Consider the following 24824-nt stretch of genomic DNA (forward strand, 5'->3'; position numbering starts at 1 on the left):
TTCCCTTGTCTGTGTGATCTTAAGAACAGGTTGGATGACAAATAAAGTTGGATGACAAATAAACATCACTGTGGGCCCTAGCAAGGTTTCAATGGTGGAAATGTCCGCTTCAGCTACGGATATGTTTTAATTTTGGGTTCAACCTTTAAAATGAGCTGTAAAAACAGATGGACGGAGTGGATAAACTGCAGACATTCACAGTGGGCCCAACAGAGTTTATTCAGTAGGCATCCGACTTCATGCACAGATTTAGTACCAAACAAGGAAGTTTGCCTGTTCATGACAAACGGGAAACTCGGCCGCAATGCACTACTTCAGACCTTTGATCATTCACTCACTCTTTAGGGCCAAGGCCACGGGGCTGGGCGTGGCCCACTGTAGGTTAGCCATTCGAATGATTCCAACTGCCTGTCTTTGGCAGTCAAGTGGGAAGTTGGAACTGAAATAAAATAACCATTGATCCTAATTCAACGAACAAATGTCCATCAATCGGACAGATGTGCAGGTGGGCCCCACCTGTTTGTAATATGGCAAAGAACAGGACCATCAAATCACCAAGAGGATCATGATGATTGATGGTTTAACGGTCTCTGGTCGTCAGCATTCAAGATAAATGTGTGGACCATCTGTGTGGGTCAGTGGCCACGATCCTTCTGTAATCCAGATGGACCATCCGGTCGGACTCATCATGAGTGGTTTACTTGCCGCTGCCACCAAAATATTTACAATGGGAAAATCCTACCCCGCAGAATCTGGACCGTTGGTTAAGCTTGTCCACCTGCCGGCCACACCACCAGTAACCATAGAGGACCGCTATGAAAACCAGTCCCCTTGGATGTTGAGTTCCCCCGTGAATCCTTACCGTGATGTATGGGCTTTATCCACGCCGTCCATCCATTTTTCCATATCATTTTAGGGTATGAACACAAAAATGATGTGGATCTAAGGCTCAAGTGGACCACACAGTGGGTATTGAACGCCCACCATAAAAAACTTCTTGGGGGCTGCAGATGTTTTGGATCGAGATGATAGTTGTGTTTTTCCCTTCATCCAATTCTATATGACCATATAAACAGGCTGGATGGAAAATAAACATCAAGGTAGCCCCTAGGAAGGTTTCAACGGTCAGCTTACTGTGGTGTGGTCCACTTGAGCTTTGAATTTGCCTCATTTTTTGACATCACACCTTAAAATAATCTAGAAAAATGGAAAGACAGCATGGATAAAACCCGTACATCATGGTGGGCCCTCCAGCGCCCCTTCCTGGACGCAGGCCCCACTCCGAATGGTAGAACCTCATTTTCATAACTGAGGTTGGCTCTTCCGATCCGACAGCAGACCGGGCTTAAGTGAGTCGGATAAGTTTTTGAGTTGACTCGATGAATCTTGTGAAGACCCGAATGAGTCATGGCTCAAAAATCACACCACCTCAAGTTAACTCGGTCGAGTTTCGAGTCGACTCACCGAGTCAAACAGAATAACCATAGCCAGTTTCAGTCAATTACAATAAACTAGATGCAATTTTTCAAAGGAATTACACTCCAGAAGAAAGAAACATTCAGCAACGTTCAGTGATCTTTTACCCACAAGAATTACACTACAGCAAAAGAAATCATAGACCGTCCATTCCACAAAGTAAGACTAGATTTTTTACACGTCGATCATAATTATGTAATTATATGAGAGTAATGATTTTCTTCGTGGACACTGATTCGCATTCTACCGGAACAGATCATACGCGTCTAGCTCACAGTAATATATATATAAAAGATGAAAGACTTACACTAGCATCATCGATTATCTGAAACTCGCATTACCGCATTCCAGAATGAGATCTAAAGACAGCCTTCAGTGCATTTGAGATCTCTGCAGCTGTCGGTTTGCTAGCGTAGGCTCTGAGCGGGCTCTCCCCAGGTACGATATCATCCTTCTGGTAGCTCCCAGCCGTCCGCAGCAGCTCCTCAGAACCTTTCTCCACCGCCCCTTTCATTATCACCGTCTTGTGGGACCCCGATATCAGCTCTTCATAATCCGTGTCGCCCGTCTCACCCAGGATCACGAACATGTTCGCCACGTTCAATCCCCACCGAACAAACAGGTACCTAATTAATGATCATGAGAAGAGATTAATCCGTTTTGATTTGGTGGGGCCCACAGTAGATTGGTGAAAGACAAATCTCGGCCGACCAATCCAGTTGAATATAGACCACTAGATAGTATTTGATCAATTGTCTACTCTAGTGTGGAGGCCCACCACATGAATGGTCTGGATCAGATGGCTGCTGCAGTCCAATCACCTTGATTTTTTTAGTTACGATACATCCACATGATGGTCCAGCATATCAACGGCCCGTTGACCATACACGTGGCATGTTGAATTTCGTTTTAGTCCATGCGTCATGGAGAGTATTAATTGCTGTTGATCTGAAAGTCCATACCTGAGAGCTTGTGATCGAGATGCGAGGAGTGGAATGATTTGCATCCGCGAGGAGTTCCTGCAATACATCAGATGGCAGCGGAGTCCCCGCATTCTTAGCTTTTGCCTCAGATCATCCACTCTCTTTGCCTGAATGAGTGGGCCACCCCAACCCCAACATCAGACAAAACCAAAACCAGTAAATTCTCCGTGAGTAAAAAGTATACAATGCTAGGCTGATCACCCTCTAATCCAGACAGTTCATCTTGTAGGTCCCATCATGTACACTCCATTAGGGCTGAAAGTCGGGTGGGTTCAACCCGACGGACCTGACCTGATATTTGGTTGGGCTCAGGCATGATGTATTGGGTTCGGTCTCAGGCTTGGGCTATACAAACACCAACCCGATAAAACTTGGGTTGGGCTCAGGTTGAGGTCTTGGGTTGCCCGACCCAACCCGAACCAGATCGATATTTACAAGTTATTTATAAATTAAAATTGAGTGCAGATCACGGGTTTCATTGGTCCACGTTATTTCCGATGACTCAAGCTAACAAGATACGGTAGAGTTCTTTATGATAAATAACTACATATATAATTAATAAAATCATACATACAAAAAATAAGATGTATATTGAAAATATAATAAACTAATGTAATAATGAAAATATTAGCATGTATCCACCTGACCAAGCCCGCTTGGGTTGGGCTTGGGTTGAGAATTCCCAACCCGAGGTTGGGTTGAGTTGGGTTAGGATTGAGATATAGGAACCACCCTGACCTATCCTGGCCGACTTTCAGCCCTACAATCCATGCCACAAAAGTCTCACTTATAGAAGTCTCACAAAAAACCAAGTTGCATCCAGTGCACAATTGCCTGTGTCATGTGGTTGTGACATCCAACCTATCCGACGCGTTGGGCGGCCCACCATGAAGATCATCTAACACAAATCAGGCCAATCCACTGATAATGTGGGCCACTTGTGCACCTTGGACCAATTGTATGGTTGCCCATTGCATTTTACTATCCCACCATTTGAGTGGCTTTGCCTAACTTTCCTGTTAGGTGTTCTTTGTGGTGTGGCCCACCTTTTGGACAGGTTTGGATGCGATACACATTGAACACATTGACATTTATGTATGAGAAACCTCCTTATATGAGACTATTGAAACTTCTCTAGCTGAGTGTCAATGTCTGCAGAACTCTGATTAGCTGATTCGGATGGTCATTTGGGCACGTACAATATATAATGGGCCACCAGATGAACGGCATGGATCACCTAAAAGGTGCGTCCCACCTGTAAAGTTGCTGAGCTGAAAAAAGGCCATACCTTGGTGGAAGCCTTGACCATGTAAGAAACACAGTGTGCATTGCTTGATTTCACATCTTCTTGAATCAGACCCGAACCTTTAGCATCCTGTGAGCTCATTAACTTCTCGATGGTCCTTTTAAGGCCATCGCATCCCCACCGATAATCAATATGAGATGTGTAGTCCGGGTCCGGGCACAGCTTCCCTCCATCATCCATGCACTGATAACTACCTGGGTAATACACCTCACTTCCACTACTACAGATCAAAGCATCAAAGTCCGCTGGTTGGATCTTTCCGGATTTCAAAAATTCAAGCACCTCAGAGACAGGCATTGCTGTCGATAGTGCAAATCCTGAAAATCTAGATATTTGAGAGTCTGATCGAACGGCCTTGAATGTCTCCTGTATGACCTGAAAAAAAAGAAAAGAAAGAAAAGAAGTATAATAAAGGCTGCTATAATAATAACCATTTTGCAAGCCATGAATAAGATTCATTCCGACTGTCCAGAAAACTGATTCTTTGGAAATAGATCGTCTTATAGGCCATCGATTGGATGGTTAAAATGGTCAGCTCCCTCCCTCTCTCTCTCTGGCATCGTAGCCCATGAAACGTATGCTAGATCTAATGGGCAGTCCAGATCGATCGAGTGTCCAAGTGTCCCATTGTGGTATAAATGAAATCACCGATCATTACCCTATTATAAATTCTTACCTGTAGTATCTTCCTGTCGGGATACCCGTCATTGTTGTAGCAGTCCACAGCAATCACAAACAGCCTCCGTCTTCGCCTCAGCATTGGATACTTACTAGATGTATTAACCGCATTCTCGAGCTGTTTCTTTGTGGGATCCGCCTCCTGCACGTCCACCACCGGCTTCTTTATCTTGTTCAGTATCCAATTCACCTGATCTTGGAGCTCGGGATCGTCCTTTCCTGCAGCCACCTTCTGTAATTCAGTGGGATTTTTCTCCAACGATCCGTTTAGTGAACATTTCTCACCGTCAACAGAAAGCCTGAGAGACGTGTCTTGGACGTCCTTGAGCGAATCTCCTAATGACTCCTCTGCAGCCATGTCTTCCAGCGGCGTGTCTGTCTGCCACTGTGGGTGCCTCATCCTGCATGCAGCCACCCTCGTCAGATACGTCCGGCAATGCTCCGGCCATGAGAATAGGTGTATATTCCGCCATCCATTCTTCCGGCAGTCAAGCCATAGGTTCTTCTCCGCGACTAGGTTCAGTAGTGCGTCCGCGATGGCCTTATAATCATGTGGGTCCACTAGCAACCCATTGTTCAGTGCCTAGAATCATCCGAAAGCCATAACAAAAAATATCATCACAGCCATTGGAACAGAGTCAACCATATATTTGCAATTAATAGACAATGCCTGGCCAAACGTAAAGAGGGCCACCTTTCGTAAACTTTCATCTGGTGGGCCCCACGTTAAGAACTTAGCATTGTTCTATGGAGGAGACATTGGGTAATTGCCCATCCACAATGTGGACCACTGGATGAACAGTGCTGGATCTCCAAAAAAGCAACCCAAACCAAAAAAAAAAAAAAGTCCTACATCATAGGTCCCATCTTAAGTACTTAACATCATTCTACGGAGGTGACTTTTGGGGCATGGCCCATCCACGATGGGGCCCACAAGGTGAACAATCTGGATATCCAGGAAAAAAAGGTTCTGTTTGGTAGAGCATCATAGGCTGAATATAAATGAGATATAGGCTAGTTTTTACCCGATGGATGTCGACTGGCCCGCCATTCTTAGTAGCCACCATTGGAAGACCATGTGCAGCCGCCTGTATTGTTTCCCAACAATTAGAGATTTTCATGTGTTGAACAAAAGAGTATATTGAGAATTGGATATTACAATCAAAACTAACCTCGATTAATGTAAGGCCAAAAGGCTCGACCAAAGCCGGATTGATGAAGACTCCCTGCCATAATTTTTATCGATTAAAACTTGAAAAATCTAAACCATCCCTTTTCAATGGTCCACCATAAGTAGAAAAAAGGGTGTGTGGATTAACAAATATAAGGTGTATATCATTCTAATTCAAAAAATCAAGTTAGATAGAAAATGGGATTTATACAAACCTTCATTTTCGCGGCAAGGCGGTAGATATCCGGGACATCGGATTGCTTATGATGCTTCGGGTAGGCCACCTGCCCATATAAGTCATACTTATCAATCATCTTTAAAACTGTCGTGAGGACATTGGCATTTCCCGCCGACATTTCCTCGATGTCGTCCCTATTTCCCATTATCAATACCTGCGTATATGCATTAGATCAATATAAGCAAAACCATTGCTTAATATGATGCTGAATTACCATAGCAATGTCCTCACAAGATTTGCAAGCTCTCGTAATGGACGGCATTCGCCAAAGGCTTTCAAGAGCGTGGTGATGTTCTTTTTTGGGTCTGGACGTGACAAGGCCAAGATCATTGGCTTGTGGGGGTTCGTGAGGAACCGCATCACCTGCAGGATAATGATTCATTTAGCAAGGAAACATGTGATCTTGTGCATGTGGGGCCCACCATTTGGTAACCCCAATCATCATAATGATGCATACCAAGGTGGATGTGAAGTGGCTTGAGAAGATACTCCCTCATTGGATGATCCTAACAGTCCATCCATTAATTGTGGGCAATTGCACATGTACGCCCCACCTTTTCATGATCCAGGTCATTATTATAGTGTGTCTCTTGGTGGGACGGGAGATGATCCATAAATCTCTCCCACCGAGTAATCCTATTTGTCCAATTGGAACCCCATGAGTCCAAAGCATTAGTCGTGATGTCCATTTCTATCAGATGGCTAGGACCGTCTGATGAAGGAACCACTATATTTCTTTCGATCGATCATCATACACTACCTCTTGTAAACATGGATAATGGGCACATTTAAGGTGGTTGTCAAAATGGGCCACTTACCTCAGACCATATGGGTGGGACCGCCCTCGGAGAACTCCCATCAGTACCGACGAGTGTTGCGAGCTCTCCTTCAGCTTCAACTGTGTCCTCCTGAATGACAACACTGCTGAAGTCCATTCCAGGAGGGATAACCTGTAAATATCATGTGACATGCATTAGGATGATGGCCACTTCCAGCGGCTATCAATGTTTGAATGAATTTGAACTGGGCCCAGGATTCAGTGATCTAGACCAATGATTTTAGTGGACCATGCTTGAGAGATGTCCAATGGAGCAATCCTACCCTTTGATCTTCTGCTTGGAATGATGGTTAAGTAAAATATACAACACCAGTCCACCTTCACCAGAAAAAGAAGCCAGCGATTGAATCGTGATGATTTTTCAAACATGGAGCTTTTCCAGGCAAGTCCCATTTGGCATGGAGCCCATCATCCCACCAATGTGGATTGATAAACCAATGGGGGCCCACTGGTACAAATTCTAACAGGCCAGTTTCCTCTATATGATTGAAACACCAATATGAATATGCTTTCTGGCCTATCAACATGTATTCGGTTTGTAGTTAGGACAAGCAGACATGGTTCTATTGGACCTCTGATCTGATGGGCCCCACCATGGACTGATGGGCACCAAAAATCTCCTTAAATGGAAAACAAGGCTACCTACCTAATCATTGGCCTTTTTTTGGTTGAATGTGGACCATTGCTGTATTTCTTGTATTAACCATCTCTTTGCAGGCTATCAATGGAAGGGTTATGATTATCCCATTGACGAGATCTTCGGGCCACTGTCACTGTGGGACCTGCCTGGTCAACAGTATTGACCACCAAACATGGACTCCACTCCTATAACACCACCCAATCATACCTATATGTTTCCTCTGTTCGATGAAGATATAACTCCAAAAAAAAAAAAAAAACCCACCATATCAAGCTAGAAACACTGCTTGAAATTGCACTTACCACCATCCTTGGCATGTACCGCCCATGGCAGTTAACTCCACGTCTGGCCCGGGCCCTCAACACCTTCTCGAGCTTGACGTCGAATCCATCATACAATCCCCACTGTTCATCGATCTCTTGCTTAGTGCTTGTGATGACAAGTTCCGCAGCATCCAAAGAGAGCTCTTCAGCTTCTATACGCCTCATTATCTTGTAAGTTGTATTGATATCCTCCTTCGACTGACGTCCTTGCTTAAGAAGCTGCTCCAACTTGTTCCTCCCAAGCGAGTGGCCCGTAAGAACCATCGGGACATTGAGCGCGCCTGAAAGGAGGGCCGCACTGTCGCCCGCGTCAGCATAATGACCATGAATCACGTAGGGCCAAACGGGCTGGCCCCCACCAATCTGTTCGCCCAACACCCGGGACATGTTAAGTATGTGGGCCAGAGCTCCGTCTACGAACTCTTGAATGTAGGGCCACAGCAATTCCTTATGGAGGTATTTATCTCTAGGGCCACATGGTATGCGTATGATGTAGGCCCCGCTGCTCTCTCCAACATCATTACCATCACCATCATATGAACCTGAGGTTAGCATCTCCGTGGGCTCTCCATAACTCCAGTCGACGTCGGGCGATGATACCTGGCGAGTGAAAAGGTCTACCCTGTAGACCCCCGGCATCATGGCGAGTGCTCGAGAAAGTTCAACCACATATTTCACCTGAAAATTGTACCAAATAGGCCCATCACATGCGAGCCGATACCAGCACACCCATATCACACATACCAACACATCATATATGGATGACATCCAAGTCATGTGAAAGGTGGCCCCATGATGAAGATCACCTGGTGTAGAATCAGTCTGGTCCACTCATCAGGCAGGTGCAATGGACCAGATTGTTGGCAGGTCTGATTTAAACCCTCCACCCTTTCCATATGGGTCTAATCAGCCAATAGCCCAGGTCTTGTGCCAGGTTGATCTTTCTGGTGAGGCCCACCTTTCCTATCGCTTCGATGTCACATGACTTGTTGGTGTCTGTGACCATTCCTATTTAGCATAGCAGGATATAGAAAAGCCACCTGACCGCCAGTATCAGAATCGCAGCCCAGCTCCATGTTTTCTCCGCGGACTAGACCATGCAAGCTGGTAAATGAAGTGGAATCATCAGTGAATTGGCCATATTCATGTAACAATGCTCACAATATAAGGCCGTGTTTGGATGCATTATCAAACCAAATTGCGAGAATTAGTTCAATAGAGAGGAAATGACCAAAACACAATCACCCTAATATTCATAAGGAGGAAACCAGCCCTTAAATTGTGATTGCATTCCATTCAACTCCAACTTGAAAATAACATAGTTGCAGATCTTAGCCTTTATCGGACACACTAATGACAGTAATGACAATTTGGAAATTTCCTCTGTATTGAATAAATTATCGCAATTAACTCCGATAAAGCATCCAAATGCGGCCTGTGTTGTATGTCCGGTTAGTCTTCTCCATCTGTGAGGATATCCACAGATGACACCAAAGGAGACCCATCCATGAAGGAGTCCTCGATGGAAACTTAGAAGTTACAAATTTCTGTTGATCTTCTTCCCAAAAAAAAAAAAAAAAAAACTTAGAAGGATTAATCCGATCCTTTTTGTATTTGAATCAGTATCGTTATCACCATCCACATTCAGTTGTTGGAGACAACGGATGCAGATTCTAATAGAAGAGGTATGCTATAGTGTTCGTCGTTGCATTGGGGACATAGTCCAATCCATTGATCTTGACTTTTTATTAGGTCCAGCACACGTTTCATGGGCTATCATGCAAACATCATATAATTTCACAAATATCAACCATTTGATCAGTGGGCTTTAATATGGACTGTTAAGACCAATTACAAAAAGTAAATATGTCCAATCAACAATTTGTTCCATCCATATATTACGGCCCATCATGGATTCTTGTGATTTTAAAGAATCAATTTTGTTAGGCAATCAGAATTCATAACCATCCCATCCATGGCTTAAAAACGGGATGGCTATAAAAGTGAGTCCAGATCAGGGATAAACTGGATCATCGGATGGGTGTGATTTTTGCATGGTAGCCTATGAGATATGTTTTGTATCTAATGGTCAATTCAGATCTATTGATCGTACTGTCCAAGGAAACTTATAGTACTCTCCGAGATCACTGGAGCATTTCTCATTTCACATACTAATGTTGTGTTTGGATGCTGTGTTGAATCGAATTGCAATAATTAGAAACGGAGATGAGCAGGCCCCTAATCACAATTTGTCATTTCGTCTTGATTGAACTGGATATTCAGAATTCAATTTCATCTGTGCACCCAAACACGGGCTAAATAATTCAAATTCAAATCGATAGATAGGTGAAACACATATAATTGACACTCCGACGTCACAGCTTATTCGAGAGGAACAAACCTGATGAGGACGATATAGAGTTTCTTCCCCTTGTTATCGTCAGACCACACCTCGAGACCGGAGAGGTTCCTTTGAAACTTTTGCCTTGGGGTCTCGCTCAATGTCAACTCCCCCAACGTGTCCCCCTTCTCCCCTTCCGATAAGTCCTCCGACATGTCCTCAGTCGCATCCCTCCGACCTTGCTCCCGCTCCAGCCTCCGGTTTGCCATTCGTTGAAAATCTTCCCATTCCAGCTGCTCGTTTGGCCACATGCGTTGTTTTGAGATTGGAATCAGTTGCTTTTTAGAAAAAAACAGTGTATTCACTCATAAATTATTTTTCGAACTGTATTGCACATTGCTCAATCATGCTTCAAATCTATGGAATTTCAAACAATGCCTACAAATTTTGTTTGGGGATGCGTTTGGTTTGGCTACGAGAAAAACAATTTGTTTCTACTCTCAGTAGAATCTCAAAAAATCACCAAAAAAAAAAGAAGAAAGAAAGATCTTTCTTTACAACACAGCCTAAAAGAGCCCCATTTTGTAATATTTGAAAATTCTACTAAAGAGTACGAATTCAGAAATCACAAACTGCTTTTTTCCAATTCGGAAATGCCATGAGCGAAATGCAGCCTAATAAAATAAAACCCATTTTCTGATATTGATTTTAATTGTGATACTGTTGTGCTCTCTCTCCATGAATACTAACAAATTGACCGACCATCTTTCTTTCGAATTGAGCTCAAAATGCTAAAAATCTATCCATTAAAAAAATATCATTTCTTTTCCTAATTACCATCCAAAATTTGTGTTGCCCTACAACCGCCCAATAAACAAATGTAATCAGAAAATCAAGATCGCTACAATTTGAAAGAAATCAACCATCTTTCATTGATAAAAAAAAGGAGCTTTCATTGATAAAAAAAGGAGCTATAGGATATGCATCCTGGCACTTCGCACCGTATATCTAGGTTCTCAATTTTGCCAAGTGGGGCCCATGATTTGGCAATACAGGTCGCCGTTGTGTAGTCTCCCAGTGTGAATGGACCTTGCCCCCAAAATCTCACAGATTGGAAGATCCTAGCCAACAAATCTTTGAACATTTTTAAGTTGAAAGTGGACCGTTATGGAATTCCCCTTTACAGCCGTCTATTTGTAGGCCAGAAATCGAAGGGCTGCAATTGTCCTATCAAGGGAACTTTTTGGGCATGATCAATCCACGGTGGGACGCAACAAACCAGTGCCATGGATCAACAAAACCGAATTTTGGAAATTTTCCTATACCACAATAAAATGTACAATACATCATACACACATTAGAATAGAAAGATGTGAAAGAAATGTAAATTAGGAATCACAACAAAATCAGAATTCTCTGTTTTCATACAACTAACAAAGAAAAGAAAATTGTATTTAAAAAATAAAATAAATCAAAACCTGCTTCTTTCGGCGGGCCAGGTGCCAAATGCGCCAGCACATGTTCTCGAGGCGGCTACTGCGCTCTTGGGTGTTGCGAGTGGCGACGACCTGGATCCAGGTCCGATGGAGGTCGGTCTCATCGACGCCCGTCACTACCTCCTCGACGAAGTACTTGGTCGGATTGAAATGGCCCCTCTCCCGAAGATTGACAGGCGACGGACTTTGATCATCGATCGCAGCCGCCCCACTGTCCAGGATCGCCTCCAAGTAGCCATTGATCCATTCATTCCCAGCCATTGCCGAGATATGAATAGCGTCGCTCTATTGATTAATAGATGTATATATTTATATATATAGATGTTTACAAACAAAGAGAGACGGAGTTTCTCTATACTATATATATAATGAGGATTTGGATTTGGAAGGTTTTCTTAAGTGAGAGAATATCTTTTATGGGTTTTGTTTAAAAAGAGAAAGATTATGTAGAGAGAGAGAGAGAGAGAGAGAGAGAGAGAGAGAGAGATTTCCTTACGGGTTCTTATATGGGTTTTGTGAAAATGACAAGAAAACTGTGAGAGAGAGTCTTACAAAAGCTATGATTCTAAAAACAGGAGTTTGTTAGAGGAGGGATTCTTCTAATTCATTTCTTTCCATGAATAACAGAGAGAGTTGCATGGATGAGGGTTGCATGGGATTTCCTTTGAGAGATTTCTGCACAACGAGAGAGAGAGAGAGAGGTGCTTCTACGAAGGAAGGTGGTGGAGACTGAGAGAGAGAGAGAGGTTGAGAAGGGTAGGGGAGCTGGTTCAGATCGTCCACGTGGCATGAGGTGGGGCCATCTACACCACACGCGTCTGAGGAGTGTTTTACACAGCTCGTAAAACAGCCAAGCTATGTGGGGCCCACATTGAATTATATGTAAATCTACTCCGTCCAACAGGTGAGAGACATTTTAATCGTATATACAGATTATCAGATCGATAAAAAGCTCTCTTACGCTACATTTATGGGAATAATGTAAAACTGCTCCTAGAATCTCTGTTCGCGTAGTGCGTTGATCATACTGATGTTTTTATTTACAATTCATCCTCGTGAGTTACATCCGATTAACGGTTTTGATTAAAAATATAATCCATGGTGACCCCACACAAAAACGTATGGATTGAATCCCATCTCTATCGTTTCCTGTGGTGTGGCCCGCTTTTATTATGGATATCTCTGATTTTATTTATTCCAGGTCCTAAATCAGAAACAGAACCTGATGGACGGAATGGATTTTCCATATACAACATGGTAGGCTCCACAAGGTTGGGCGTTTTGCGCGGTGCCAGAACAGGTGTTGTATAGGTTTCCGGTCCGTCTCAGCCTAACGTCAGTCTGATGCTTACACGTGCCAGGTTGTTAGTTGATTTTTTCGCTTTTCAAGGGTGCCCGCTTCTCTATGCGATCTGACCGCTTTCCTTCCGCGCAAGCCATTTATCGCGATATTTTGAAATTATCTCATTTTATCGCCACTCCACATTGGAATAGGCACAAGTGGGGCTGTTTAAAGTGGAACCCACAGCAGTTATACATGATGGAACAATCTGGACCCTTTGATCGGATCCTCTGCAAAGCATTGGAGGTTGTGCTTTGCCTACAAATCGGTTTGTGGGGCCCACTTTGATGTGTTCATGATATCTAATCCGTCCATCATGTACCAACCCTCGTGTTCACCTTGGATTTCAAAAGATGAGTCCACTCCAAAACTTAGGTGGGCCACACCATGCAAAATCATTACTTATGGCTCTATAATTGGGTAATGTGGCCGTCCTGAATTTTGGAATAGCATAATTTTTGAGGTGACCATGCCCCTTGGTGGGTTCCATCTTATGTATGGATTGGATGGCATATACAAAACAAGGTGAGCACCACACAATTTGAAAGGCTCTTAATGGTGGGCGTTTCCATCCCAACTGCTCCCTATGGTGTCGCCCACCTGACTTTTGGATGGACCTGATTCATTAATGGCCAAAGTGAAAATGAGGGGACGCACGTGATGTACGGATTGGATGTTATGCACACATCACAGTGGGCCCCACACAAAGGCATTGTGAGTTAAAGCTTTATAAATAGATGGTTATCCATTTAATGCTCCGGTCTTCCACTCAGGATGATGTACGGGAGGACGCCCACTTTGGAGGCCACTGGATCAACAGCCCTGATCACTAAGCAGTGGGCCCCACTTGTAAAAGTTACATTTTGGAGGGTCTAATGTGGTGTAGAACTCAGCTCGTTTTCAGTTTGTATAAATAAGACTACGGTGTCCGTAATCCAAACGGTTCAAATCCCGACCGCACATATAATCGATCATGCCCCCAAAGAGAGTAGATCACTTCCATGCAACGTTTGAAAATTTACCATCTTTCCCACCAACTTGGCATTTGCGTAGCAAATCAGAACCATCAAAATGATAGGCCCCACCATAAAGATCACCCATCTTGAAAATAAGGCTGATCTATTCATTATTTTGGCCACACCTATAGTTTGATCCAGACCATCCATTTTCCCATTGATCCTAAGCGGTATGGCACATGATCTTTGGTTGGCCTTTGTTTTTAAAAAAATATAAAGAAGGTTAAGACTTCAATACGCGTTTGCCACAAAAATTACCATGGCAATCCAAAGAATGCAAGCACGCATACGTGCCCATCATCTAGACCGTTAAATTAGCGGTGGGCCGTAAAATCTCAGAATCTAATTGATCCAATGATATGAACCATCGATTTCTGCCCGAATTGAGTCTGGAAGATTGACAATTTTTTAACCGTCCATTTTGATTGCTACCAACTATACGGTTAATATCGTCCTATCTTTTATGTTTTAAACCATCCATAGTTGTTCCGACAATATCAACAGCGTGGATTCACTGCATCGATGCCACATTGCCACGTGTATCTGGATTATTGACACCACAAATTATCTCGTGACGAACGCACATTGTTATCTAGCTCAAGAAAGAAAGAAATCACTCACGCTCACGCTCAGTTCATTTGGCCGAAATATCTCGGCCCACCAGGGTCCACATGTTAAGATGGTAAGGTTATCTGAACCGTCCGTATTTCCTTTACTACTACAAGTAAGAAATTTCCCAATATTCAAGCTTCACTGATGAGTCTAAATCCAGCCATTGAAAATAATTCTTTTTATTGTTCTAGATTCATCTACAGAGATTGATGGTCAAAATCATTTCTTCAGAGAAATTTTCCTATAGTGGAACGGATTCACAAAATGGACGGCTCCGATTGTGAGACCACATAGCATGTGGGCCCCAGTGGTTGGCGATATACGCTGGAATCAAAATCGCGACAGAGGCAAAACGAAATCCCCTCCCTCCTTTGATGCTTATGTATGTGGTGGCAAACCATCATCCTTCCTTGTGTAACCACCATCAACCAATCAATATCCCTTTGGCTCTTTTGTCTGATGGGTGATGCCATTTTCACATGCAAACCAATGGTTGTATTGGTTGGAATTGCATGATCCATGACGTGGGGCCCATGGGCCTTGTTGGAGACAAAAAATAGGGGACGCACATCAGACAATGATACATTTAGGTCTTTTGACCTCTACCATTCATCTTTGGAGCTGCTTGATACATGGTGGTGACTCTTCAAACATGCATATACAATAGTTGGACAAGCAATCCAGACCGTTCAAATCATGGACCTAATGGTGGATTATGTATAAACAAAAATATACAGTGAGATAGGTAGTAACCCATTTGATTTTGATCAGTCACTATTTTAGATTCAACACTATTTTTTCCGATGGCAGTCTATTTGATGGATCGGATCGCTTGATTAGTGTGGTTTTAGAGATATGCCCCATCTGTAATGTGTCCCACTATTTGGATGGTCTGGATGCACTACATGAATGCCCCATGTGAGGTAAGGATGAGTCACCACCATTTTCAAAATGTTGGCAGACCATGGGAGGAGTCAAGATCTTATATAACCTTTGGCTAGCTTTACTTGATAAATGTACATCATGCCTTTGGTTGCCGATCCATTTGAAAAAAAAAAAAGGTTCTGATCAATGACTGGTGGAAAGAAAGGATGGCCCACATTTATTACACTAGATAGGGTTCAATTAGTGATTTGGACCATCCATCACGTTAGGCTAACAAATTGGTTGTCCATCTCTTTTAATTGGATAATTCTAGCAATCCAATCAATGGCTAAGAAAATGCACAGTTCTCATTTGTTGTAATAGAGTTCTAAGTCATCTATTCCAATTGTTCATAACGTAGGATCCTTACTCTTGCTCCGGTCGTAGACTCTCGGGAGTTTCAACACCCGGTCAAGGGTTCAAGTATCCATAGGTGGTGAAATCCCACTACGGCGTGAGTGTCTGGTGGTGTGTGCATGTGTAGAAAAAAAAAAATGAGAGGAGATGTTAAGAGGAAGTTTAATAATAGATCATGTTGTGTTTTTTGGTAAGGTAAATTTTCTCAAATACTGACATCCGAACAAGATCGTAAGCATGCTTTGGATTTTTTGTTTTAATTCCACGCAATAACAGTTCATTGAATTTGTACCACTGTCTACTTAGCCACTAATGGCCTAATTATGGAATTACTTAAGTGTAATGTGGGGCCTATGTGGTGTATATATCACATCCAACCTGTACATCAGATGCATTCCCTCAAATTATCTATGGTGCTCAAAAATCAGCTCCATCAAAAACTCTAGTGGGCCACAACAAAGGGAACAAGGTGAGATGCTGAGATGCAGTACAGCTTGATTTTTGTCTTGCCTCAAAAGTTCCGCTCCCTTATGACTAGGGGTGTACACGAACTGAGCTAGCTCAGTTCGCTCACTCGACTTGACTCGAAAAAGCTCAATCCGACTCGATTTGAAGTTGAGTTCAAGCCGAGTCAAGCTGATTTTTTGAGCTCGAAAATGAGTTTGAGCCGAGTTCAAGCTGGCCCCAGCTCGACTCAACTCAAATCGAACCCAGCTCGAATTGAACTTGGATCGAACCAATTCAATGACTCGGTTACTTTGATGAAATGACTCAAAGAAGTGTGGCTGGTGGCAAGGAATGTATGTATATGTAGCCGATGCCCTTTTTTTCTTGATTTTTATGTTGCTTAGAAGGTGTTTGATAAAATACCTATAAAACCATAGCCGCTATCTCAAATATAGTGAGTTTTGAAGGTGCAGTCCAGGTATTCGTGAAAATGCTGCAATGGCAAACTTGGCTCGATATTGGCTCGAACTTGGCTCGAATTGGCCCAAGCTACTGACCGAACCGAGCCGAGCTGGCCAATCAGGCTCGAGGACCAAGCCGAGTTCGAGCTGAGGTCAGCTAGTGGCTGAGTTGAGTCAAGCTGAGGCCAGCTCGACCCGGTTCGACTCGATGTACACCCCTACTTATAACCCACCTGAGCTGATTTTTGGGCCCTAGGATAATGGGGGTGGCACATTTGATGGATATGTCCACATGTTACCAGTTCCTTAAATACCATGGTCAGGTCATGTGCCAAACAAGCCAGGGATGGCCATGGCCACATATGGGCTAGGCCTTATCTTGATGCTAAGGCCCAAACCCTGAGGCCATACCCAAACAGGGCCTGACCTAATGCATCCCTTAATCAGACTGGACTTGCATGTTTGTTGAATAGAACACATACATACCAAGTGGGGCTTGGCTAAAATAACCTAATACTAGGCCCAGCCCGAGAAGTGATTGGGCCATATATGACAGGTTCAAGCATGGTCCGAAGCAGGGCCACCCCTTGGACAAGCCTAGCCATGCAAGATCTAAACCATCTAGAATCACAAGCCCCTTGATATAGCATGGCTTGAAATTGATCTTAAAATCTAATTTATGGCCATCAATTTAAGCCATTTTTAGCAACTTAATTTCATCTTATTTTAGTTATGGGTTATCAGAAATTTTAATCATTTCAATCTCTAATACATGATTACTGTAAAAAAATGACATGAACTCATTATGAGTGGCAACCAAACAGGACCAGTAGCGCATTAGTCATGGACTGCCAACTTGTCAAAGCCGAATGCGACCCATCCGAGTTGACTCATACTCAGTCAAGAAGCCATGTTATTAGTTCAACAAAACTCTTTTGTTCTCTGGTTTCTATTATGAATGTCTCAGGTAATGCGACAACTCCAGTTTTTCCTGTTTTTTTCTTCTACTTTTAGGGCCTGTTTGAATCTTAAGTTGCTTAAGATAAGCTACTTATTCCACAAGTAGCTCATCTTAGTTTATACTTATTAAGAAAATAAGCATGTTTGGCAAACAACATACTTACCAACTTCTCCTCTCTTTCATCTCTCTTGCCTCTCTTCAACAACTTATGAATAGCAGAAAAGCTAAAAAAATTAACTGAAGTGATTAAGTACTTTTAAGTAAAAAAAAGTTACTTATAACTAATCATAAACCAAACTTATTTAAAATAAGTCACTTATCTACTGTTGTAAGTAGAAAAATTAACTTTTTTGGTGGTATCCAAATGGCTTAAATGCAAATACTCGCTTTTTGCCGTGTAGTGGGTGAACCTCCAATGGCTAGTCATAATTTTTAATTTCCAAAATATCCTCAACTTCATCTAAAATGTTTTTCCTTATCCTTTGAATGTTCAAGTTCTCCCTATGGAAAAACTAATCAAGTAAAAATGTCCATGTGCTACTCGCGTTATCTTGCATAGCTGCACATTACATAGTAACTTGATGATTTGATGTAACTTAAATATTTATTCGAAAAGGGAAGGAAAAAAAAAATGAAGTACATGCTTAGTCACTTTCTTTAATATAGTTCCTATCCCTTGGTTGAATATCTCTAGCTCATTATTCTGCCGGATTTTATGGAGCCTGTTCATGCACAACATAATTCGGGTCTGACCATAGAAAATATTCTCCTCAAGCGAACCAGCCTATCCTATGTAGGGAGACTTAAAGCGTGGTTGGAACAGAGACACATTTGGTTGTGAATTCCATTGCAACAGATAAAATCATGTATCCAAGTAAGAAGACGCTTCTGCATGCACAGCCGACAGCTACATTCTCGTGTGAAGGAAAGGACCCACCAAGCTCGAGATTCTGCTGAACTTGGGTTCACCCCGTTTACTTGTGGCCCATCATATCAACGGAGCCAAAACCCCCTACTAAAGTGGCCCATAGTGATAACCATTCACTTTATAACGCATCGAATAACCCTCAAATTCCGCCACAAAAATATGAGAGATGCATGTGCAAGTGCCATGACTGATAACCAACCGAAGGTGAACTTATAAGAGCAGGGCTCATCGTTCAGTGATCTAGACCGTTGATCCAATAGGCTGGGCTACCCAATGCACACACCAAAAAATAAAAAATACAAATCTATCCATCCAATTTTAAACTATTCATATGCCACAAGAACTGGAAACAAACCAAGCCATCATTCACTGACAATTTTCTTGCACCTTTTCAAGACAACATGTTAAAAGTAAAGACCATTTAATAATCCTCATTTCCCTCTCCTATCTCAGGTATCTTCTTCCACTGTAATTCAAAATCAGCTCTGTTCCATGGAACCAAATGAAAACAAAAACACACTGCAAAGGGTAGATGAGAAAATCTTCCTAGATTCTTAGGAATTACAAGATTTTTCGAAATGCCGCTTGGAGAACAAGTGTTTTGTTTCCAACTTTCGGCTCATCTACATGAAAATTTCCAGTTCCCATAGCCAAATCCGATCTGATCGGTGGGACATCTGATCGACCCAAAAGAAACCCAGTTCTTCTTTTCTTGATTGACACTCAATCCAGCAATTGTAGTTCCCAAATTACTCTTAAGATGGGCTACCTCAAGTCCTGAAATCCAAGAGCTTGGCTCTGAAGAATTTGGTTGTCCTCCAACAGGCGGTCATACTCAAGGAGGAGATCCTCGGATTGTTTCTGAAGGGCAACAACGTGGGCTTCTGCAGATGCCACCTGTTTCTCCTTCTCTTCAGCTTCCACTTTTAGTTTCTGCAGCTTCTCTTTTATGCTGGAGACTTCTTCCTGTAGCAGCTTTGCATCGTTGGAAGCTCTCTCTTCCTTCTCTTTGAGATGGAGATGCTCTTTCCGAAGCTTTTCGATTTCCTGCTTGGACGCTCTGACTGACATCCTCAGACCTGTCAGTTTCCGGAGATAGAGGTGCAAGCGGTCAATGGTGAATCCGAGAAAGAGAGAATAGCCTGCAAGACCAAAATGGAAAATGTGCTGACACATTAATGTCGACCTAGATATTTGTGTTTTAAATAAGAGGAACTCTTCTGCTCCTGTATATGGGATGTTGAAGCGCCTAAAGTCAATGTGGGGGGGTGGGGGGGGGAGGGAGTGCAGTCTGAGATTGGATGGCTAGGAACTTCCAATATGGGAGATTTATGGGACACCCTATCCAAGGAGGGACACATCAGATCACGTGTGTATTTTACCAAACCTCTGCATGCACTAGGACATCTCAAGACAATATAAACGTCCTGCATGACTGGGACCAGTAATTCCCCCCTAAATAGAAAAGAATGAGAACATGAGATCCAGACAACGTTATCTAAATTGACAAACCCCTTAATTTTTCTGTTCATCCGAAATTTATTTAAAGGAGGAGGAGGAGAGAAGGAGGAGGAGGAGGAGAAGGAGGAGGAGGGAGGAGGAGAAGAAGGAGAAGAAGGAGAGGGAGGAGGAGGAGGAGGAGGAGGAGGAGAATAAGAAATCTAGTCTTGGTGTTGATTAAGTTGTCACAGAGAATTATTCATAGAATCTAGAAATTTATGCTTTTAATTTATGAGATAGAATGCATATAGTATAATACTATGCATTCAGGATATGTAATAACATTCACCATTTCATACATAAATCACAATTTCAATTCTTAAATAGAACTATATTGCATCTGCTTAGTGCTTGTACTGGAGCAAACCAACATGACCCTACCCCTAGCATACAACGTACCCAAGAAAAGTTACCAGTAGTCTAGGTAACCTTGGATCCAAACTGCCCAAACATAAAAAAGAATCTTGCACATTGCCCCATCTTCACTACTATGGCTTTCTTCAATTCGTTAATATGAATATCGCTCAAACAATTCATAAGACCTGAGACTCTCAGCCATTAGAGGAATCAGTTGCCATCCATATGTGCTTCTCCTGCACTTGCATCACAATCTAATAGGCTTCATTCATAGTTTATGGTTGGACCTCCATCATCCTGTTTTGAATGCTTCTTTTGAGCCCTCTTTAGTAATGAGTTACCTGCTGCATTCCTGATCCTGCTAGATCACATGCCGACGTCAGATTATAATCCCCCCACCCCCCAACCAAAAAAAAAAAAGGCCTTGTAATCTGTCATTGGCAAGTTCCACCATTTCAGGGTTGCCCCCTTTAGTTTTGAAATGGCAAATTGTACCTTGACTTCCTTGATCATCTGAAATTATTCAAAATAATTTTCCAATGATTCTGCCCAGTCATGGACAACATAAGCTTTATGTTACCAATGAACTCTTCAACATGTACTTTTACACACTTTTTGAATCTTCAGCGTAGGACTAGCAGGTGCCCATGGTCCTTCCTTGCATGGGGTACACGCTGGTATATAGATGCCGTGCATATCTGTGATGCACATCACCTCTAACCGGTATTGGTAACTATGATTGTCTAAGAGAGCGGTTTCATGAATCCTTACTAGTATTAACCTGAGGATCCGTGACATGTCACTCCCGGGATGTCACTCAAATGCCCATATTGCATTTTTCATCTTCAATAGATTAGAGGCAGGCATTCATTGACTCGGCCATTCAAGAATTTTCTGGAATGCATTTCTTTGTCCATCTCCTACCATCCTAAGACCAAGGTTACCTGTATCGCATTGCCAGCTCCTTTCGTACATGGTATGTGAATGGGTATGCAGTACACTACTTCCTCCCTAATGTGTGACAAGCTAGGGATAGAATCATGTGCGTCACTCCAATATATACATTCTGTATTAATATAGTTTCATCGATGAACTCATACTGCAATTTATATATGAAATGATGAATGTTATTATTACCATGGTTTAAATAGCAGTGGCGTGTTGCGTAGCGTTCAACACCGTATAGCGTGTATTGCAAATAGCATAGTGTGAGCTACACGATACTTCTATTTTTTTAATTTTAAAATATGAAAAAAAATGATAAATAATAAGAAAAAAGCAAAATATAAATATAAATATAAAAATGCCTAAAAAGATTATTCATTTTTCAAGCATGTTAAAAAAAAGTTATTAATTATCACTTATCAAAAGCCAATCCATATATATAAAGTTATAAACCAAATCAAATAATTATCACATCAACAACTTTCTAAGCAAACCACCTTAATTAATAATGTATAATTGTGTTTGGAGCATAACATTGCAAGCAATTTGGGAGAAATTGGGGAAATTTTGAATTTTTCCCAAATCGGACCACCTACACTCAAATTCCAAAAATTATAGTGTATCTGATGATCATTTCATCAAATACTCCCAAATACTTTGAAATCAATCTCAATTGAAAGCTGGTTGAAGGAAAATTTCGAAAAAAAAGAAGCATGGAGAACATGAATAACCAATGGATATCGAAATCAAAGCTCCAACTCCATGATTTTTCATGCAAAACATGAAGAACCAATGCATGTGTAACCATTTGACACTGATTTAACATAATTTCAACCAAAAAAAAAAAAACAGAGATAGATCAAAAATTGAAAATGCTCACCAAATCGAACATGTGGGATATATTAGCACTACCCGTGCATTTTGTATCGCACGGGTGGGATACAAGACATATCATGGGAAATATCAGCCGATATCGTCGATATTTAAAACATTGGAGATGACCAAATGAAAAGATTGGAGATGACTAAATAAAGAGATTTTTTGGCATGGTTCATACATCATGACATCATATCAACGGCTTAGAAAAACCAACCACAGGCCCCACATACACAGGTTAGGTACCAAACAAGGAAATTCAGGTAACTCAGCCACTATTTTCCAAAGTCATACATATTTACACAGCTTCGTTCTTTAGTTCTATATACCAATGGGGCTGTAGAGAAAACACCAGAGGTGGCAGGAGAGGAGTGGGAAAACCAAACTGAGTTTTTGCCTCTTATGAGGCTCAACCCAGTCCAAATGTGAGAATAAACTAGCATCCACATACCACCTTTAACACCTATAAATAACACATGAATGCCAGTATAATTCACCCAAGTGCATTAAAATGAATTGCAGGTGAAGGCTTCAATGTCAGTCACTTGTGGCATCAAAAACTTCGATTCTTCCCACCATATTACTTGATTCAACACTCAAGTTGCATCAAAGCGGCAGTTGCAGTGCATGTCTCCAATCCAATAATTATCTACTTTCTCATTTCAGTCGGCTATAATTAAAAACACTATCCATATCATCAAAATCAAATCATTACATGAAATGGATACAAGGTCTAATGAGTACTGTAATAATTTGAGGTTTTACTTCATAGTGCTTATTTCCATCGCCCTCGGACGTCCTTGATAGAGCACCCATGGCTTTATGGTCAGATTATCCAAACTATCCCTTTGGTAGCCCTCCTAACAGGCAACTATAAAATTACAATAATATGACAATCTAGTACACGAATTTACCCATGGAAAATGAATTGTGAGTCCCACCAGATGGGCAGTCTGAATCATCTACCCACGCATGACATGGACCCCATCACGATAGGCTAAGCAACAGATTTCGAGCACAATGAACCAAGGTAAGCCACATTCCTAATTGGGTTAATATTGTCAATTCATCCGGTCGAGGATCAAGCACAATATATCAATAGATCCAATAACATGCTTCTTTTTTTTTTCATAATTTCCATATGCAGTACTCTCGACATTAGTACTAACGCTGATAATGAGCAGCCCTAACCATCCATTCAAGCAAAAGTAAATTAAAAATAAATGGGACAACCTAACCATGAGCAATTCAAATCGATATCGTAAAACCCCAAATCAGAAATAACAAAATAAAGGCAACATAAATAAGAAAAATGGAAGAAAATGGCTGTGAATTCAATCCTACCGATGAGTGAAGCCTCGAGCAGATGTGTCCTCCACAGGACCTGATCCATAGGCGTGAGCGTCCCGAGCTTCACCCCACGGTTCTGGATTTTCAAGATGCTGGTGACACTCGACGCAAAGATCAGTGACATCGTGCAGGCCAGGGTCTTCACCGTCGCTGGGCCCTTGCCTATCTTGAGCTGATCTAAGCCCCTGACCATAAGCTCCCTCAAGGGACCAATCTTCACCATCAGAAGCAATGCCACCACACCCTCAGCGAAAAGAACCAGAAATAATAGCTGAATCATCTCTGAGAAAATGGGGATCCTAGAAATGGACTTTTCTTAAAGAAAATACAGCAACAGGGACTGACAAATAAATAAAACCCACTTTCCTGTGAATGTAAAAAAATCTTCTAGAAATGGATATTAATGGCCATGGATTAGAAAGTTACAACAACAGGGGTCTAATAAGAAAAACCATTTCCATGGTGGAAAACGAAAGAAAATCCATTTTCCTGTAATATAGAAATAAAAGGAAATTCAAGAAATGGAGATTGATGGGTCTTGGATTTGAAAATTACAGCAACACGGTGTAAAGAGAGAGAAAACCCACTTCCATATCTCCTAGGAATGGAGAATAGGTGGGGTGAAAAGAAAGAAAGTACAGTTACAAACGAAGAAAAATGAAAAAGAGGAAAGCCAAAGGGGTTAAGAAGAAAGAAAACACAGTTGTCCGTGAACAGCAAAAAATCTACTGGACATGGAGATTTTTAAGGGGTCTTGGGATTCGAAAGGACAGAGAGAGGGGGGAAACGGCAAAAGTAAATCCGGTTCCCAATGACTGAGAATTTTTGTCCGGGAAGACAGAGGGCCAGTAAAAACTAAAAACAAAGAAATAAGAGAGACTTTTGACAAAAAAAAACAGATTTTCTTTTGACGGGGATTCTGTTGCAGGGGCGGCGTTCTAGGAGACGTGGATTTGCAGCGGCGAGTGTGTCGTTTTCTACGAAAGAGAGACTCGAAGCTACACGCAGTCCCGCGTGGTGAAAGGCACACGTGTGACAGATCATTGGTGTTCATTTGGCGGCTTGCATGTGCCCAAGGCCCCAAAGTCAAAGTGTCTTTTGAAATTTTGAAAATGAAGTTTTAAATTTTAATTCAAGTGCTAAAAAATTGTAATTTTAAAGTAATTTCAGTGATGTTTTTGTCAAAAGTTAAGTTTAACATTCACCGTGTGAAGACAGGACCTGAGAAAGAGACTTATATTTAAAGACAATTAATTTA

The 24824-nt window shown here is 41.9% G+C and overlaps 2 protein-coding genes across 4 annotated transcripts; both read right to left on the bottom strand.

Moving 5' to 3' along the window:
* Positions 1-1701: 1701 nt before the first annotated feature.
* On the bottom strand, positions 1702-12185 carry LOC131246847 (probable sucrose-phosphate synthase 3). 2 transcript variants are annotated; one of them, XM_058247283.1, is made up of 13 exons: positions 11473-12185; positions 10055-10287; positions 8694-8757; positions 7633-8331; positions 6671-6802; positions 6084-6215; positions 5830-6006; positions 5616-5669; positions 5469-5531; positions 4442-5026; positions 3748-4140; positions 2439-2566; positions 1702-2102 (listed from the first exon to the last, which is right to left on the bottom strand). In XM_058247283.1, exons 1-13 carry the CDS (start codon positions 11749-11751, stop codon positions 1814-1816), a joined length of 3228 nt encoding a protein of 1075 aa, XP_058103266.1. In that variant the 5' UTR covers positions 11752-12185; the 3' UTR covers positions 1702-1813. The 2 variants fall into 2 exon arrangements, with proteins under 2 accessions (XP_058103266.1, XP_058103267.1); XM_058247284.1 differs by lacking the exons at positions 8694-8757; positions 11473-12185 and having other exon boundaries at positions 10055-10169.
* A 6718-nt stretch (positions 12186-18903) lies between these two features.
* On the bottom strand, positions 18904-24523 carry LOC131246848 (uncharacterized). 2 transcript variants are annotated; one of them, XM_058247287.1, is made up of 2 exons: positions 23561-24523; positions 18904-19617 (listed from the first exon to the last, which is right to left on the bottom strand). In XM_058247287.1, exons 1-2 carry the CDS (start codon positions 23844-23846, stop codon positions 19304-19306), a joined length of 600 nt encoding a protein of 199 aa, XP_058103270.1. In that variant the 5' UTR covers positions 23847-24523; the 3' UTR covers positions 18904-19303. The 2 variants fall into 2 exon arrangements, with proteins under 2 accessions (XP_058103270.1, XP_058103269.1); XM_058247286.1 differs by having other exon boundaries at positions 18904-19680; positions 23561-24515.
* Positions 24524-24824: the final 301 nt, after the last annotated feature.

The sequence above is a fragment of the Magnolia sinica genome, chromosome 5, assembly GCF_029962835.1.
Source record: "Magnolia sinica isolate HGM2019 chromosome 5, MsV1, whole genome shotgun sequence".
Classification (NCBI taxonomy): domain Eukaryota; kingdom Viridiplantae; phylum Streptophyta; class Magnoliopsida; order Magnoliales; family Magnoliaceae; genus Magnolia; species Magnolia sinica.